Below are 19,723 nucleotides of genomic sequence, written 5' to 3' on the forward strand. Positions count from 1 at the left end.
CACAATGCAGATGGGGTAAAGTCAGTATGAAAAAAAGCTTGGTTCAATTGTATCCCATCATGACAGATACATTGGAAACCATAGTCTCTTCATGGAAATCAAATGCTTTCTTAATTAAATCAGCACAAAGAATACCAAGGGATTTGAATCGAGAGGTGATCTATGGGTGAATCGTTTAGTGCAATAGGCACGCAATGGGGAAAACGTAAACTCAGGAAACATCCACAAATCTCTGAATCCATTTTAAATGTTAGGGATAGAATAAGCGGGCCGAAAAACGAAGAAGAAAAAAAAAAAGGCAAACCATCACCATACACATACACATACTTCCTGGACCACTACACCTTTGATTATATTTGCATTGCGTCTCAGATGTAACAAAAATGGTTCAATTGCTAATATAAAAGGTGGGGTGATAAGGGACATTCATGTTGTGTTCTCCAAGGTAAAGCAAACAAGTAGGAGTGTGTGTTATGAATACGGATTTTAGCAGTTGTAGCAGCATTTAAAGCTTTAATCCCAGCCAAAAAGGAAGGGCAAAAAGATAAAAGCTCCATGGAAGTGCATAGAAACTCTCCAGACGCTTGAAAAAGCCTTTGCAGCATCTAATGCAGAGGTAAGCAAACCTTTTTGCCTCGATGCCTCTGGGCTGCTCGTGCACTTTATAAATCTAAAAAATAAAAATAAATAAAATGTATGCTGAGCCCTGCTGGAGTAAAAATATTGTTGCCAGACCCCACAAAGCACAGCCTGCATATACTTTCTATTAAAAGCAGTCACAGTACTCCCTTTTGAAAAATACTTCACCCAGGGCTCAAGTCGAGGGACCACGCAGTTGGACGGCATCCACCCACATTTTGCTTAACAACTGCCTTGGTGTGAACACCACCACTGCCAGGATTCAAACCCACGTCGTACAGAGAGGCAGGAGAAAGCCACAAGACCACAGGAATGTGCCAATAAGAGACTTTGCCAACTATATTTAGCTAAAGCCAGCGCATTTTGCCGAATATCTTGCAGTACCTTATGATCATTTTATTTAGAACGTCTAGTGCATAACAGTCTAGTGTAGGCATCATAAGCAGGATATGGACACTGTACTAAAGAACAATTGGTAATCATATTTATGGGTAGGTGCACTGCTTAATATTCACTTGACCCAATTTGTAAACATTTGGGCAATGCCCTGGCACAAGAACTAGTAATTCCAATAGCGTTTTATTTTCTGGCACAGGCAGAAATCTACTGGGGTACTGACTGGCACAGAAACCTTCAAGAGTGCCAAGTCTTCTGGCACAGTATTTAGCTTTGGTGTTATTTCTTCTAGCACAGGATTTACGATCGGCTTTTTACTGGGCTACAGTATTTTAAAAAGGCACAACTCCTGCCTCTGTTCCACCACAGGGCTACTGACTAGGTGAGAGGGGCTTTAAGAGACCCCAAATATTTGCCTTTCTTGCGGAAAGGCTGTACATATAGGGTTGTAAGTGCTTTTAGAAACTTCAAAGTCCATTTCTTAGTTGTAATGCTAGAGAGGTTTGTGGGTGCTGAATGTCTGGTTGTCTTCCTAAAAACCACTCTTCGTTATACGTATGTTCTTGAGGTAATCACAGATTCCTCCAGGTAAGAGGTGCAGACGACAACAGGGAGAATTCACTTTTCTGAGCTATCAAAGCTAACCCGTAATACAAAACTCTTTACTAATGTGGCCTGTAAGGGTTTGGCACAAGAATGTACTTGAACAAACCATGCTATGGGGAGATTTGGGCATCATCACAGCTCAGCATATGATTTATTATTATTTTTATTATTATTTTTATTTTTATTATTACTACAAACTGTTGCACGTATGCAGGAAATATCTGTGTATACTTTCAATGAGAATGATGCAGGTACCAAAAGACCAGGGCAGATATATGACCAGTACAAATGTCGAATCAGGACAAACATGTGAATTCTACAAGTTGCCAACTTGAGGCTAATTTGTCGATTATCAAGGTGCCAAGGTGTGTCGTCAAAGCCAAGGTGGCAGTGCGGCTTGTGACCAGATCTGAACACATTGCACTGTTAACTGTGCCCATGCGTGCAGTTACTAGAAGCACAGTGAGGATGGCGCAGATTGAGCTGCCATCAGGTCAATATTCCCAGAGATTGTCATCGAGGTGTATGGGGACTATCCATCAGGGCATCACAACTAGGGCAAGAGCACTTACCATCATCAGTTGCCAGGATTATAGCTTTGTAAATGTCGTTTGTCAAATAGTTCTTTGCCTCCCGGTCCAAGTTGCCATTTCCTGTTATGCTGCCAGTTTCGGGGTTAATGGTCAGCCATCCGGCTGGGTCGTCGTCAATGCTATAGCTGTAGAGAACAACTCAGGTTAATTAGAGAAGGAATTATAACTGGAGGACAAAACCCTCAATAGAAACCTCTTGCTTTAAAACAGTATTACAAAAGCCGATTGGTCGCTGCCATTGTCCCAGATTTACTGGCATATGTTCCTCTGACCCAGCTTAATAAAGCACCATGCTTATTAAGAGAATCAGTCCCGAGCAAGGGGGTAAAGAGCAGGATGGGTTATCTGAAACATATCTGTTTTACTACACCTGTATTCACGCTACACTTCATTCAACCTCATGTCAGAAACAAAACAATCTGAGGGACCTTGACGCATGAAGGACCATGGATACAGTAGACGTCACACTAGGGAACGTATTATTGGCACGCCCTGTCGACGTCCTTTCGAGTTTCGAAAACAACTAATACTGAGCAGCTTCCACTAGACGTCGGCCTAAGCATAGCATGTGAACCTAAGTTCAGAAATAAGATTACGGTGAGTAATGTATCTCACGCCCACACGCGCCTTCCTCCCCTCCCCCCCGCATCACCTAGACTGCTTGCTACACTTAAAAAATAAAAAAAATACATGTTCTCAGAGGAAATCAGGCAGGCCTCTAACTCCCATGTTCCAGGCACGCCTGTATAGAGCAGAGGAGTCAGATGCCTTATGTCTGGGACGGGGACAGGATGTGCGGAGAGCAGAGGGGGATGGGGGGGGGGGGAGAGAGACTTGCATTTGAGAAAGAAATTTCTTTTTGAAGTCACTTCAACTTCAAAAAGACATTAGTTCTTTTTGAAAGGCGAGATCCCCCCCTGCCCGACATGTGCTGGCGGGTGCAGCTGAACTTAAAGAGGGCTCTTGTCGGAGCCCTCTTTACTTTTATTTTCTCTGCAACCCAGAGGTCGCACAGGAGGTGCCAGGGGTCACAGTTGTGATCCCCAAATTACATACCTAAATAACAAGTGAAACATCTTGTGGCACATCCATGTTAGGACACTAGCCACGGTTAGTAGCCAAATGCAGTAAACGCGAGGAGGCAAATAAAAAAATACAGTAATTGTAAAAATGTAGCTGCTGACACCGGCTTGTCTTTAAACACATTTAAAAGTAACCAAAAATCCTTAAATGCGAGTCTAGGGTGATAACAATTATACCCATTGCACTGCATTGGAAGATACATTGTGCAATATGAAAAAGTTACCCAAAACAGATAACGTCAAAAGAAAAAGGAAAACAGTTTCCCAGTACCGACAGTCTGAAGGACTAGTCAGTTACCCCATTACATGTGAGCAGAAGGCCAGTAGAGTGAAGATTAAGGCTTCCCTTTACTGTGACAAGCCATGACAAGGTGTAAAAATAAAAGCAAATAATTGGAATCCATAGAATACGTAGGAAAAGTTGCTCCAAGAGAAAACCTTACTAACACAAAGTGAATTAAAGAAGAAAATCACTAACACACATACAAGTTATTTCTGTAGCAACCAGACTGCTTAAAAGACCCATTATACTACATCATAAGGAAAAAAGGCATTAGTACTTACATACTCGTTGATTAACAAATATTAAGATGAGATGTCAACTTTGAGGATTTTTATGTACGGTTCGATTCACTGTGCAGTCTCTGCTTTCCGGATATGTGATGCCTCGCAGAAACGACCACTGGATGGCTAACCACCTCCTCCTCAAACCCGGAAAAGCAAAAACATGATCTGTGGGAAGATGGCCCCTCTTCCTCCAACCTACCCCTTGGCCGTCCTCCCGCCGCATCCAACTCAGTAAAGAACTTGGGATGTGCCATGGACGTAGACCACAAACATCACATCAACTCAGTGTCTAAATCTTGCCATCTACACCTCCGCATTCTCAAATGCATCTGCTTTTACTTCTACTACCCTCACAGAGTCACAGCAACCGTGACCATCATACTCTCCAGCCTAGACTACGCTAACTCCCTTTACCTGCATATCAACTTGGAAAGCTCCAACCGGGCCAAAACACTGCAGGTAGGCTCCTCCTAGTCCTTGGCCCAGACAACACATCACACCAACCCTCAGTGTCCTCCACTGGCTCCCTGTCAGGCAGCAGTCCACTTTCAATATGCATTAGCCCCCGGGCCCTGCACAAGAATACCTTCAACAAAAGCTAACCCGTGACTAACCTAGTAGAAACCTGCGATCAGGCACAGCACTCCTCGTCTTCCCTCCGTTCAAATAGACAAGAATTGGGGTGGCGGATCCTCCTTTCACGTCCTAGCTCCCACAATCTGGAACACTAGTCCCCTTAGCATCCACCTCAGATATCACCTTGCCTTCCAGAAAGGCCCTCATAACCTAGCCCACCCTCCTCGCCTCATCCTGACGAACCAGCACTTGGGGTCATTTAATCCTGTCAGATAGACAGGAGGCAGCAATGAACACCTCATTGAATGTACCGTCTGAGAGGATCTACTCCAGCAGACCACAGGACAGACTCCGTGTTGGGGAGAATTCTCAGAAATGTGCCAATTCCCTCTACCTAAGAGACCCCCAGCAACTTTGCTGGATTTTGAGGACTTGATTTTTTTTTTACTTCGAGAGTGTGAGACCCTTTTTCCCCACTCACTCATGTATTTTCATGTGATTTCTGACCTCTGTTTCTTTTGGTTGTGGAGTCTGACAACCTCCATAGGTATCATCTTTTACATTGTGGCACACAGCACCTTTTATGCAGTGACACAGGGAAGTCTCTTAGATTTCCCCAAGGTTAAAATACCTTCTCTGGGATAAACTACTGTTTCCCAGAGCAGTAAAGTGAAATTGACTTTACTTACATTTGTAACTTTCTAGACCCAGCACACACCATCTTACAATAGGGTGCTGGAGGGGTTACTTAGTATCCCCCTTGTCTAGCTTCTCATGTAACATGTTTATGTTACCCTTTCCTCACTGAATGGCTGGTGGCAGTGGTTTCATTTTTACTACCGTGGTGTGCATTTACCGCGGGTTCCGTTCTCAGCTGCAGTAAAGCACCCAAGGGTGCCATTTTTGTCAAAATGGCCCCGGTCTTCTTTTTACGCCATTTCATTGTTGAAAGGTCCTTCTTGAGATTTACTCTGCGCATCAAACCAGTTTTGGTCCCTTTGTTCATTTTGCCTTTGGCGAGATTCACGAGTGAAGCCTGCCTCTGGCTCCAGGGTGTCTGGGGTAGGCAAAAAGTGAGGTAGGTGTCCGAAACTACCCGTGCTTCGTCTCCTAAGAGACCCAAATGCACTCTGTGATGATTGGCTGGCTGACTCAAGGACAGCCACCCTGCTGGGTGACTGACAGGCTGAATGAAAGTGAACTGTATAAAAGGCAAGTCTTTTGGCTTGGAAGGCAGAGTCGACCAATGGACGAAGGAACCGAAGAACTTCTTGAAGAGGACGCCTGCTGCAACTCCTGGACTGTTGGTTTGCCTGGTGATGCCCTACTACAGTGCCGAAACGCCAGGTTCGCATTGACAGAAAAGCCCCTGCAAGGACGACTTCTCCCCTTGAGTTGGTGGGACCAATCAACTCCAAAGTAAGCCATCTGGACATCCATCTTGGAGCTGGTTGAATTTCCAAGGAGTTGCTGCTGGAAACCGTAGAGCCAGGGAGAGGAACACCAGTTTGTGTGTGTTGCTTTTAAGTTGGCCAAGAGCTCCAGGAAGATCCTCCGGACTCGCAGGAAGCAGGACTGACTGAGCCTGAGCCCCCTCAACCGAGTGTAGGACCCCAGAAGCAAGGAAAGTCCATCTCGACAACCAGGAACTGCGGTGTTGCTATTCGCGGTAGACCCGAGGAGCTGAAACCCTGAACAGCCACTGAAAGTGAAGTTTGCCAGTTACAAGTTTTGACAGTCCCAGTGCAGGAGTCCCCCTGACATCCTCCCTCTTGTCCCCATGACTGAGGCCCAGGAAGAGAGATCTGCAGAGCTGCACAGGAACAAGAGTCATCTGCTGCATCTTTTCTTCATTTTAAAAGGTACTGTACAAAGTCTAAGAGAACTTACCTCTTGCTGTAGCGTTGCTTGCATCTTCTACTACTCACAAGTCTAACAGCTTGTGGCCCTACATTGATTCATCTTGATCTTCAAAGACTTCTCAAACATTGTGCAGAGACTTTTCTACTTACTGTCAAAGAAGTGCTTCAGCCCATATAGACTCTTGCCTATTGACTCTGGCTTAGCCTGTTTTAACTGAATGACTTATTGGGATCTGAAAGTATTTGCCTGCTTAAGAACTGTGTGTGATCTTGTTTGCTCTTATAATTTTTTCCCTTTTTGCTTGCTCTTAACCAATTCTGAATGCCAACAGTAATACATTGATGTCAACAGCACCCTAGCAATTGAAGTCACCTGTGGGTGTAGGTCTCTGCTGCATGCCATCCCAAATGGGTATTTACTGGTTCTGAACTTGTGTATAATTTTGAAGTATATTTGCGTGGTGTTTTACAGTGCTCCCTTCTGAAGAAGGCATATATTAACTGACAGGTAAATAAATTAATAATTGTTTTTATCAAGAAACCCTGTGTGCAAGTGCTTGCTTGGATACTTGTCACTGTGAAACTAACTCCCAACAGCTCACATTGACCCCTCTTGGTATAAGCCTGGCTACTCGTCCACACTGCCAACCTGTGTAGTACAGACTTATACCAAAGGTTGGGTTACTACTGCCAGGAGGTCAGGGTTGTTGTACTGCACCCTAATGGTACTGCATTCAATCTTGCCTAACAATCAGGGCAAGGTCTACGAAACCAAGAAACCAGCCAGGACACAGGTATGTACTGTGCTCGGTGTCAATGGAAGATAGCCGCACGCAACTGCTCTCATACACTATTCGAAGACATCGCACAACACCTCTACCATTAGGACGCAGCTACATCCCATGACAAAAATGTGGTCTAGCTGCGCACAATCAGTCTTGTGCACTGGCATACTCCCAACAACCTCACAGCACCCATCCACAGGTCAGCTCTACCCATCCGCAGGGTCGCTAGCAATGACTTGGCCACCCTATCTACCTTCATATTGGCCATCATAACTACTTTGACTAATCTCCCATACCTTTGACTTCAGTCCCCCGAGGGCATTCACCTGCAACGCTTTGAGCCATACCAATGGGAAAAGACGCTGTACAAATGACAAACAACATTACATCTACAGCCAGGTGCATACCTCCAATTGTGACCTCACTGGCATGACAAGACCTTGCTAATCTCTCATGGCAATGCCCAATCTAAGAAAACCCAGAAGAATTCTCAACTCTGGGCCCACTAGGAGTTTGCATTCCCCAGACAAGCAGGTTTACTCTAAACGGAGACAGTGTTCAACAGCTTCTAGTATGGGGATTCCAGCTGCACTCTCCTTATGGCCAATGATCAGCGCTACCCAGCAGTCACCAAACTGCCCTCACCAGCCAGTTTAATGGCAAAAAGGTTTGTTCAGAGGATTTATTCATATGTTCTCATGTCTTCAATGGTCGATTTGCATGAATTTACTAGTTGCAGTAAAAAAACTCTTGCCGGAGTATCTTTTGCTACTGGCCCTGAACAAGTAGGCAAATTAGTTTTCCAAGGCACAATTAGCCAATACAATTAACTAAGTGTGCTATTTGGAGGTGTGCATGCCATCTGCAAGCCAGGTGATTCAAATTCCAGTAAAGCCCTAGGCAGCCTTAATTGACACTTGATTCAAGAGCACGGTTTAACCCATGTATTCATTATTTTGTTCTTAATCTGCTAAGCGCTAAATACTTTTCTACATACACCTACAATTTTATGGGTTTAATGTTTTTTGCAATATTAATGTCATAAAAAGAAAGTGTCTTGCGGGTTTGGTTACAAGCACCCCCTTTTCCTTTTCTTACTACAGCAACAACACGGCTAGAGTAAGCAATTTGCCTGGTGTGCTTCCAAATGAAGCTCACCATCTTGTGTGGCCTAGACTGCCTGCAGCTATTTATTCCCTTTCCCCCAGTCATTGCTCCTTCACAAGCCCACCTACCCTTTGCTCCCTGACCACCATGCTTTGTCCATTGGCCCAGTTCCGTGTCCAAATGAACAGAACACACATTGAAGCACCACAGTGCTTTTATATTCATTTTTGAAGAGCCTGTACTTCATTTTCCCACAGAAGCAACCCGGCTCAGGTAGGTATTTTGCCTGACGCGCTACCAAATGAAGCTCTGCCATCCTGTGTGGCCAAGCCCGCCTGCATGTATGTATGTATTTTTTCCCTTTCCTCCTCTTTGTTCCTTCCGCAGCCCACCTACCCATTCCTCCATGACCGCCCTTTGTCCACTGGCCCAGTTCTGTGTCCACATGACCAGAACACAGCTCTTCAGAGGCTCTCGCAAGGCAGCCTTGCCCAGGCAGCCATAGAAGGCTAAAGCAAATGGCAGCACCCTTTCTGGGCAGCTCACACTCCCCGTTTGCCTCTGTGTACCCCTGACGGAATAACCTGCAATGACAACCAGGTAAGGTGTACTGTTTAGTTTGCTATTGTATTGCTAATGCATTGTGCTTAGAAGAACTGTGTAGGTTACCCGATGTGCTGCACTTAGATGAATTGTGACAGTTGGGCAATATATTGCGCCTAGAAGAATTGTGTAGATTAGCCTATGTATTGCACTGAGAATTGTGAAGGTTAGCCAGTGTATTGCACTTGGAAACATTGTGCAGGTTGGTTCTTGTATTGCACTTGGAGGAATTGTGTAGGCTAGCCAATGTGTTGCGCTTAGAAGAAGTGTGTAGGGAGGCCACCAGGGGGCTGACAGATGGAATCATCCCTGGTGTGATGCTCCCACACTACCAGATACAGAAGGGACTTGAGCCCCTAAGAACGAGCCAACCCCAGCATCTCCCCCGAACCGGCCAAGAGTGCCAGAGGAGTGATATGCACAATTTTGGGGGGATACGGCCAACAGAGTTGAGATCTGTGTCTGACGAGGCTCTCTGTGTTGGACACCATTGATTTTGCTCTGCGGCTCCACGTCCCCTGCAGTGACTGGGGACATGAGCCTGTGGCGCGCTGTGAGGCCGGTGTGAAGTACTTTGGTCCCCCGTAACAGCAACCCCCTGTTGGGGATACCACATTTGCAGTGCTTGGAGCGAGGCAGCGACAAGCTGCCTGGAGCGGGCTGGGGGACCACCAGAGGGACACCCCCCCTCACCTCCATCTGTGCCTGGGTGCTCAGCTCCTCAGAGGATCGGCATTATCTGCCGTCCCCACAGGGATCCCAGGTGAAGCCCAGGTGCCCACCACAAGGCGAAGCAGGTGTGGCGCGAGATGGGAGTGAGGCTGGGAGTGGTGGAAAACCAGGCATGTGGGGATGGGCTAGTAGAAAGACCTGGTGAGTGGCGTATGTTTGCCCTGTAGAAATGTTAGCTGAGAGCTGAAGGCAAGGATTGGTCCCTGTGAGTGGACAGTGGTGGTTACCTCCACTGAGGCGGACTGGGGACCTCGGATTATTCATAAATTGAGCAGAAAATGAAAAATACACGTGTGAGCCGAGGTGTGGACCCGGATAGGGGCAGGAAGGGGAAAAGACAGAGGAAAGCACAGCAGGGAGGAAGACGTAGGACAGACAGTGTGGGATGGAGAGTGCAGCAGGGGGGGGGGGGCAAAAGGAGAGAAAAGGAGAACAATAAGGAAAAGACCCATGAAAGGTGTGCTGATCTCCCCAAGGCAGACTTCTCGCCGGTGGTACCAGGTGGCTGGAGTGTAAGGGGGTGCCCTGGGCCTACAGAGGTCTACTGTTTAAGGCCTTTTGCTCGGCGGGCAGAGGAAGGGGTTTGGTTGGCCCAATGGAGCTCAGGAGAGATGGTGCATGAGCTTCTGTCTCTGTGTTCACGGGGGCCTAGGGGCCTATGGTCAGCACTCAGCTTGAAGTGGTTCCAACTTGGAAGGACAGGTGTGTTCCAGACTCCTCTTGGAGCGCTGTTGAGCAGCTTAGTGGCCCTCCCAACCCACAGATGGACTGTAAAACTGCACTTCAGCTATTTCAGTTTTAAAGGTCCCCTGATCCGATCACATCAGCCTTCAAAGAGGACATGGAGTAATCTGGGGATCAGTTCACGAAAAAGGGGCATGGCTGTCTTTCTGGATGAAGTTGAGAGAGTAAGAGGACATGGGTGGCAGATTGGATACGCTCGACAAGAGGGTTGTTAAGATAGATTAGAGAATTCAAGAGGTGGCGAATGACCAATCATCCCTGGACGCATTGGAACCCCAGATGGATATGCGATTTCGGAAATGGAAAGAAGGAAACCAAAATGACTAAAAGTTGGTTGATTTTGAGCATAGGGAGAGGAAGAATAACTTGCGTTTTTGGTTTTCTGGAAAAGGAGGAGCTTGTAGTGATCTGGGGCATTGTTTTTTTTAATGATGCGATAGTCTGTTGGCATGACCCAATGGCTATGGCAGAATTAAGGGGGGTGGACTTTTACAAGTCTGTACGTTGAACGTGAAGGGGCTCAATTCACATACCAAATGGGCATTGGTGGCTAGAGAATTTCGGAGGGGGGTGGATGTTCTCTTTCTGCAGGAAATAAGGTTCTTACAGCGGGATGAAAGTAAGGTCCCATGTCGTCTTGTTGGACAGGTACATTGGCATCAGGGGACTCCTAGAGGTGTGAGGTAGGGATTGTGACTGCGGAAGGAGGCGACGCAAACAGGGATAGGTGACGGTAGGGCTTTATTGGTCTCAAGGCTCCTTAAGGGAGTGCGCCTTATGTTTGCAACAATATGCCCATAACATTACTGGACAGGCAGGTACTGGGGGTGGAGTTGTGGGGGTCCCTCGGTTGGTGATGATGGTTTACAGGCCTGTCTGGACGCTCATGGCTTATACAATGCATGGCACCTATTCCATCCTCATCAGAGTTTTCACCTCTATTCTCCGCTACAGGGGACCTATACTCGCATGGACTACCTTTGTGTATCCAGGGAGTTTTGGGACAGTGCGCTGGGTAGTGAAATCTCTCCCGTCAGCTGGTCTGATCATGATATGGTGATGCTGGACCAAATGGTGGAGTTTGAATGCCTGACACTCTTTGTGGCGAAGTAATTTGGAAGGACCCAGTGTTTAGCCGGGAGATGGAGGGGGCCATTTAGTAATATTTTCTCCTTAATGATACGGGGAGGTGGATATGGGCACTGCCTGGGATGCTGCTAAAGAGACATGGAGGGGTCTGCTGATTAGGGAAGGGGCCCGGAGGAAGAAGGACAGAACCAAAGGTGAGAATAGGTTGCATATGGAGATTGGTGTCATGGAAAGGGACATACAGGAATCGGGCACAGGGTGAGAGGGGCTTGTGGAGGAGGTGATGTCATGATGCCCGCTCCCGGGGAGCCGGTTCAAGCCCTGCGTCCCCGAAAGCGGACATCTAGTCCCCAAGGAAGGACCCAGCAACCCCATATAGGGGCCCTTTAGACAGTGTCCAAGCGCCTATTGCGCCAGGCTCATAAAAGACATCAGTCCTGGCGCCATAGGCGCCAGGCTCATTATGGGAGTGCTTGGGTGCACTTACCTGATGCAGACCATGCTGCAGGATCCTGACCTCCTTGAGGCCTGAAAGGAACTACTTTACCTGTGGGACTAATTTACCATCCGGGCGTGGTTGGGGAAGGATACATACCTGGAACTTCTTCCAAGGCTATTTAAACCCCACCCGAACAGCCACACGTGCTTCGCGTTGTTCTGCATCTAGCAGCTGGACGCTCACCGTGTCTGCTCCTGCATCCTGACTTCTGCCACGCCCGTCAGCATCCCGGATCACCTGCAAAGGAAGAGAAGAAGAGAACAGAAGAAGGAAAAGTCCTTACCTGCTAAATCCGCATCCCAGAGACATCTCGCCGACAATCCTGAAAAGGAAGACTTATTTAAAAGCTCATTGCGTCGATCGCTGCAGCGCCGCATTCCATTCACCTTTACAGGGCGCCTCCATGTTCAGCAGCGATCATCCGGATTCGCAGCCAGCGCCTAGGGAGAAAAAGACCAGAACAAAAGGTGAGAGAGAAGGGAATAAGGAAAGCTAAACCTCCATGTTAAGACTTACCTGTTGATTAATTCCCTCTTCATTTCGGGTCCGCGCCGCATCCTGGCATTTCCGGACCCCGGCCCCTAAGGGGAAAAAGACATCAGCGTTAATGAGCGAATGAAAAGACATTACCAAAAACGCTCATTACAGACTTACCTGATTTCTACAAGGATTTCAGCTCTCATCTCGGGTCGGTGCCTGTTCCCCAGCCCCTATGGGGAAAAAGACACTGGCATTAGTACAATAATGCATGGGCACAAGGGGAACCTTTTATCAAAAAACTTACCTGGAAGCCAAGCAAGTTTGGTTCTCACCAATCCGAAAATCCCGTGAAGTAACTGGATACGAACGCGCCCCTGCATCAGAAGCAGGATGGAGAGCTCATCCTTCCAGACCATAAGGTGAGACGCTACGAGGAATCACAGAAGGGTTTCGAGGAGGGTGAGATGGGAAAGTGGGAGGCCGATTGCATTACCCCGCAGACAGTTAATCCCCTATTTTCGCCTACAGAAGGATACTTCTGCGAGCCAGACAAGCCAGATTTGGGGGCCCGGTCCAGTCCGTCTTCCGAACCCTGTGCATCACCTTAGAAGAGGTCACAGCAGCGCGAACCAGGCCAGCGCCTCCGTGGGAGTCAGGTGAGCGTTACAGGTGAAGGCTAAGAGGGAGGAGTTAGGGCTCTTGGAAGAGGGTAAGATTGTCCGAAAGCACCAATTTCTGTGACAGAAGTATTACGAGAAAGGGCATAAGGTTGATGTGCTCTTGGCTGCCCACCTTCAGGGGCAACAGTTTGAAAGGTTGATAATGGCAGAACAGGGCATGGATGTCAAGCGGCAATGACTTCTGAAGGGATAGTGGATGGTTATGATTCCTTTTATGAGGGGTTGTATATGAGCGAGGGGAGGGGCGTGCAGACTCCCGGAGGACTGGAGACCTACCTGAATGGGGCCATGCTCCTTGTCTTGATGCTTGAGGCGGTGGCCAGTGTGGATGCCCCTATAACGGGGGAGGAGTTTCTCGATGCTATCCACCGACTGCAGCTGGGAAAGGCCCCAGGGGAGGACAGTTACAAGTCAGGATTTTATAAATCTTTTAGTGCTTTCCTAGTACCTTATTTGGGTTGTTTAACCATATTTTATCATCTGGGCGAGCCCCCCAGAACTTTTGTTAGGGCTCTAATTTCTGTGATCCCAAAGGAGGGGAAGGACCCTAAGCCTTTGTAGTTCCTATAGACCCATTTAGCTTCTTAACATGGATGCAAAGATTCACTCAGGTTCTCGCCTCTATGTTACACGCGCACATGCCTTGACTGGTCTACTCGAACAAGGTGGGATTTATAAGGGGATGCCAGGGGGCGGATACTATGTGGAAGACGTTGCAACTTATGGATTGTCTGAGGAGTGATGGGGGACCCCTACGTTGCTGCCAATTAATGCAGAGAAGGCATTTGACAGGGTCAAGTGGACCTTTCTGGAGGCATTCTTGCACAAGTTCGGATTTGATAATATGGTTCTGAATGGGATAATGGTGTATTCGGGTCTGCAGGCGTGCTTTGCAGAGAATGGCAAGTTTTCTTGCTGATTCAGTCTGAGCCGGGGTACGAGACACTGTTCTCTTTTGCCTCTGCTTTTTGCGCTTTCCAAAGAAACATTGGCTCAGAGGTGGAGGGCGGCAGCGCAAGTGGAAGGTATAAAAGTGGGGGAGGTAGAGTATAAGCTGGTGTTATATGTGGGCAACATTTTGTTGCATCTTCGGAACCCGTTGGGATCATTGGCGGTGGAACTGTACGAGATGGGAAGTTTTCTGGATTCAGAATTAAAAGGGCTAAATCTATTTTGTTTCCCTTTGCTAGGGATGGTGATCAGGATACTGGTGGACTGTATTGTTTGGGGATGGAGATACTGGAGGACCCGCTGCTCTATTTGGGAGTTCATCTGACGAAGGACTTGCAGGAGTTGTAGGAGTTTAATAACCTCCCACTGCTGGAAAGGTTATATATGGACTTGGGGAAATCGGATTAGCTCGCCATTTCGTGGATGGGATGTCCAAATGCTATTAAGAGGAATTTCCTTCCCAGATTGTTTTATCTATTTCAGATGTATCCTATCAGGGTTCCTGAGGTTATGTTTAGAGAGGTGAAAGGAAGTCTTAAAAATGTTATGGCAAGGAAAGAAGGCATGGTTAGTCTGTGGTATCGTGGTGCTTCTGAAAGAATGTGGGGGTTTGAGATTCCCAGACCTATATGTGTGTATTACAAGGCAGCTGAGCTTTAGGTCGTGGTACCTCATCTGAGGGGACAGTTGGAGCCTCAGTGGGTTTGGCGGAATAGCCATCACCTTAGACTGGCTCCGGGTGGGTAATGGTTCTGAGCGCTGTGGAACCGGATTCCGCGTTGGATACTGAAACATCCCATTCTAGGTGCCCATTGGACAATATGGCATAAGGGGCCTGCAATGCAGTGGGTCACAACTTGGCCCTCTCCGTTGAGCCATTTTTAGGACCGGGGGTGCAGGACTTAATACCAAACTTGGAAAAGTTTCATAGCTGGTTTGAGGTGGCTTTGGAGCAGGTTGGACAGTTGAGGAGCGGGGCGTTCATCCGTCTACCAGAATAGGAGGGGGTGCTGGGAATTGGGCCCCCTGTCCGTTTTCTCCCATTTGTAACTGACGCAAGTGATAACGGACGAGAGGTGGAGTGCGCAGGTGCAGCAGGATCTTACTCAGACTGAGAAGGTTCTCGACTCTCACACGGAGATGAAAGGCTTGATTTCCCTCCTTTACCGGGCCCTGATGGATTTGGGGAGGGGGAGCACTGACGGGGTTCGGTGCGAAAGGGATTTGGGCGTAGAACCAGATGGGCGTTGTGGCATAAATTGTGCATTTAAGGTGTTTATTGCTTGCCAGTATAAACTCTACGCCATTAAATTGTTGCATCAAAGGCAATATAATGCAGTGCACCTCTCCAAGATGTTTCCGGGGGCGAGTCCACTCTGTTGGCACGAGTGTGGGGCGTGGGTGGACTATTGGCATATGTGGTGGGGTTGTGATAAGGCGCAGGTTTACTGGGATGAGGTGCTTGGATGCATCAAGAAGATGGAGGGCGTCTCACGGGAACGGACGCTGCTGCTCATGCTGTTTGGCCTGGAGGAGGTGGAGGAGAATATCTGCATGTAGCTCACCTGGCGCATTGCCTGTTGGCAGTGAGGGCATGCTTTGTTATGCACTGGAAGCTACCCCGGCAGAAGGAGTGGGCCGACGCAGCCAAGAATATTTATGTGGTGGAAAGAATCACTGCAGCCATTCGTGGACGTGTAGTGGATATAGAAAAAGAATGGAGTGGGTTCAGCGCCTGGATTGTGACATCGAGTTCTTTGGTGGTCGGGAATGGGGTTAAAAGTGGCTAGTGGGGGTCTTCTTAGGCTGAAGGGATCTGGCCGCTCCCTGGAGGGTAGGGGCTAATGGGACGGTGTTGGGGCTTTACTGCTGGGGGGCTCTGTTTGGATTTTGGCATCATATCTGTCCCGCTCTTTGATCCTCCCCTGGTAGTGCTCTTGCTCATTTGATTGTGTTCTTAGTTATCGCACAAGTAGTTGGAATGGGGATTCCCACAGATCTGGAGGTGTTTTTTGCCTATACATGTGGCGTGCAGAGCACGGGGGGGAGGGAGTTTGGGAGAAAAGGAGAGTTAGAGTGTGTTTATATACACAGGGTCGCTGTGGTTTTGTTTGATGATTTTCTGTGTTTTGGGATATGCCAATAAACTTTACATTACAAAACAATAAAACAAAGTGTGTAAATTAGCCCATCTACTGCACTTGGAAGAATTGTGTATAATGTAGCCAGTGCTCCGAATCTAGGTGAATGTAGACAATGTATTGAATCTAGGTGAAAGTAGCCAATGCACAGGCATTCGTTAGAGTGTAGCAAATGTATTTAAACCTGTCACATTGCATACTTAGGAAATGTTAGCTGCAGGCACAGCCGCCCTCCTGCTCACATTCGACTAAAACACAAAGCGCAACATCTCTCTGCCATAAGAATGCAGCTACGACCTACAACAATAAATTCAGTCTAGATTCCCCTGCACTTGCACAATCTTAATGTCACCAGGCCTAGTAAGATCATTGTCTCGATGTTCCCTCTGTTCCCCCTCCCTTGCCTCGTCGCACCTTGAAGCATGTGTATAGGTGCGTTATAAATGCCATATCATATGGACACGAAACAAGTCTATCGCACTCACAAACTCTCCTGACCACCTCTCAGCACCCATCCACTTGCCTGACCATCATGGGTAGCTTACTGGAGCTCAGCCATCCCACCCAACTCCCTATTTTGGCCAAATGCACACACCATGCATTCCAATCCTTCTGACAATTTTCCCATACAGAGGACTTCAGTCCACCAATGGCATTGCCCCCCACAAGTGCGTTGAGGCCATACTAATGGGATAAAGGCACTATATAATTGAACAACTACTACCTTATAAAACTGCATGACTCAGGTAGCAAACGGGATAGGACATTTGTCCTGAGCCCTGCTCACATACTATTCATATTAACACATTATGAATGACGTTAATGTAGGTGCTCCAATGGGGGATATGTTACAAATTCCTATTATCGGGTTTCTGTTGAACCCTCTCTCAAAGCAATAAGCATACAATACAGCATGAAAGGCGTTAATGAAGCACACATTAGCCAGGTGTGCTTCCTTTAGCTACCATCTTTAGGACATGACTTTCTTTTGATATTCCATGCAAGTGTGGCTGTACCACCATTACAGGAATAAATTTACTTGTATTAGTTTGAAGAATGAAACCATACTTTTCAACATCCCCCAACCTTAAGGCCTCTTGGGGGTGTTTCCAGCAGCATTATCCCAACACAATAATCCTTCCCTTTCTTGTAATTGCCAGAGATTTCAACCACAATTTATTTGCCCTTTGCCACTTCCCCGGCATGTTAAACCCTGATGAAACTACAATATAAACAAGCGATGGAAGCAAACATTGTTTTGCTGGGAATGTCTGAACTGAAAAGGCGAAGTAGTTATGTCTGAGAGGTTTACTCTTTTGTAGATAAATTGGGAGGAGTAAGGCAACACAGCATTGGTTTCTGATCCAATTGCACCATTTCAAAGACTGCTACATCATTATAACCAAAATACACAGCAATTACGTGTCTTTAATAACAGGACAGTCCTATTCGTGATGTGTCCAAGGAACACAGGCAATAATTTATAAGCCAAGGCAACTCAAGGATTCCCTTTCTTTCAATCTCTGGGCAACCCTTATTTACAAGGACCTACCACATGTATGGGTGCACGCTTTGGGTCAAGTGGGTACTCACATTTTGAAAATGAAATATTAGGAAGAGCTTATTGAAATGAGCTTTTACTTACCGGATCTTCTGAGCCTGCATTTTGTCAGGATCCTGGGCTGTATACGTGACAATTTTCTGTCCATTGAGTGAGTCCTCACGGACGTCAAATTCCTTTGGGTTGGGGATAAAAACTGGTGCTTCATTTTCATCTTCAACGTTCACAGTCACTGTGGCAGTAGAGGTTGGCAGAGTCGGTATGGTGAATGGAACTTTGTTCAACACAGTAACCAGAAGGATGTATTGTCTTTTAGTCTCAAAATCCAAGCCCTGTAACAAGGAAACGTCAGGAATTAAATTAGCACATACAGATGTGTGATATGTTTTTCATATACATTTGGTGTTACTTACCTTGTAGATTATGTTAAACTACTGTTGTCTACAAGGAAATATGGAAGGTGGAAGCTCCAAACTCCAAAAGGGTGATGCACCAGTGTGACTTATGCCCGCTTTGGAGTGCCACACTGGGATACCCACCCCTCCAATCGTACTGTGGGTTTGGGGCTGAGCGGGTTGCCTGAAACCTGAACTACCGCTACCATAAGTACTTGCTGCAAAATTGACACAGATTTAAAACACCTGCATCGACTGCAAGCTGAGCTTCCCTAATGATGGGACAAGCCATGAAAATGTTTGGTGGAGAATACCAGTCGCTGACTATATATGGAGCCGGGCCCAAACAGAGTGGCATCCGTATATACGGTGAACAATTTTTTTACTCTGTCTACATTGCGATTTGTACTCTATATGGGGTGCTTGCCCCAAAGATGGCAGTCAAACGTAGCGGCACAACCATGGAGGTGTGAGCTCACTTTTGGCGACAATCTGCAGGTCCATTACACATTGGTCTTTGTAAACCCTGTACTAGTGATGGTATAGAAACCTAACAATCTGTGGAGGCACATTTTGGATTTGTAAAGAATGAGTTTCAGTAAGCCTTCACAATGGCTACTTCCCCGTATAAAGGTCTTCCCCCTCAGACAGGAGTTTAAACCAGGCACCAATAAGAAATTGTAACCTGCAGAAGTAGTTTTGGCAAGCACTTGCCTGCAATTAGGTGCAGCCCTCAACGTCATCAACTATATTACATTGAAGTGGATTATTGCATTACCTTCACTGTTGACAAGATGCCCTGGTTGGTCTCTGGGTCTGTTTGAACTGCAAAGAAGCCACCATCATTGCCTTTTATTATTTTGTAGACTGCACTTGAAGCGTTTGTGTTTTCTTCATCGTTATCAGTCACGATCAGTCTCTCACAGACATATCCAGCCTGGTTTTCAGGCACCAAAACTGTGTACTGCAAAACAAAGGAAAATCAAGTTCAATATATTGCAATAGGCTCCTCAGGAATGCCGGCTCTAGCAGGTATTTGTAAAGGTGCATGACAGGCTTCCCAACAGAAAACCTCCACATTTCTGACACACCAGCCTGCCCCTGCAAATGCACACCACAAACATCAGTGATCAATTAATGCGTTGCCATCCAGATCAAAACAATGAAAGCACTCAAACCGGAAGAACAAGTCAGAGCGGGCGTGCTACTGCAATGGGAACTGTACGTTTGTCTATGTGATGGATACATTTATAAAGGTGGCCACCACTGTACTGTAAACTGAACATTTCCTCAAGCTTACAAAGAAAGCAGGTACTGTAACCAACATCCACCAACACTAATCTTAGCATATACTGCAGGATACAAGTTGTGAATCCAATGCCCCCTATTGTATTATAAAATACACACCTCAACATATTAAATAAATGTAATTATGGGAGGCTTATCACTTTTGTGGCTCTGGTATGGAAGGGGTTCAAGGCTACGATCAGAGGGCTTCCTATTAAGCATGGCTTGCGGTAAGGAATTGAGGGAGAGGATAGATGATGGGGTACAGGAGTGGAGGACAGGATGGTATGGGATGAAGCTCATCGTAAGGCGACCCAGGGGCCACTGAAGGCAGAGCTTGAGGCCCTC

At 46.9% G+C, this 19,723-nt stretch overlaps 1 protein-coding gene across 2 annotated transcripts in view; it reads right to left on the reverse strand.

Annotated features, from left to right (window-relative positions):
* CDH1 (cadherin 1) overlaps positions 1–19,723 on the reverse strand; it is a 398,557-nt gene that overhangs the window by 57,079 nt on the left and 321,755 nt on the right. For both annotated transcript variants that reach the window (XM_069635549.1, XM_069635548.1), the window contains exons 9-11: positions 18,867–19,052; positions 17,778–18,025; positions 2,214–2,359 (exon numbers count right to left, since the gene is read on the reverse strand). In XM_069635549.1, the coding sequence (XP_069491650.1) occupies positions 2,214–2,359; positions 17,778–18,025; positions 18,867–19,052 (580 nt within the window). The remainder of the gene's footprint in view (positions 1–2,213; positions 2,360–17,777; positions 18,026–18,866; positions 19,053–19,723) is intronic.

The sequence above is a fragment of the Ambystoma mexicanum genome, chromosome 1q (assembly GCF_040938575.1).
Source record: "Ambystoma mexicanum isolate Mex_15411 chromosome 1q, UKY_AmexF1_1, whole genome shotgun sequence".
NCBI lineage: Eukaryota > Metazoa > Chordata > Amphibia > Caudata > Ambystomatidae > Ambystoma > Ambystoma mexicanum.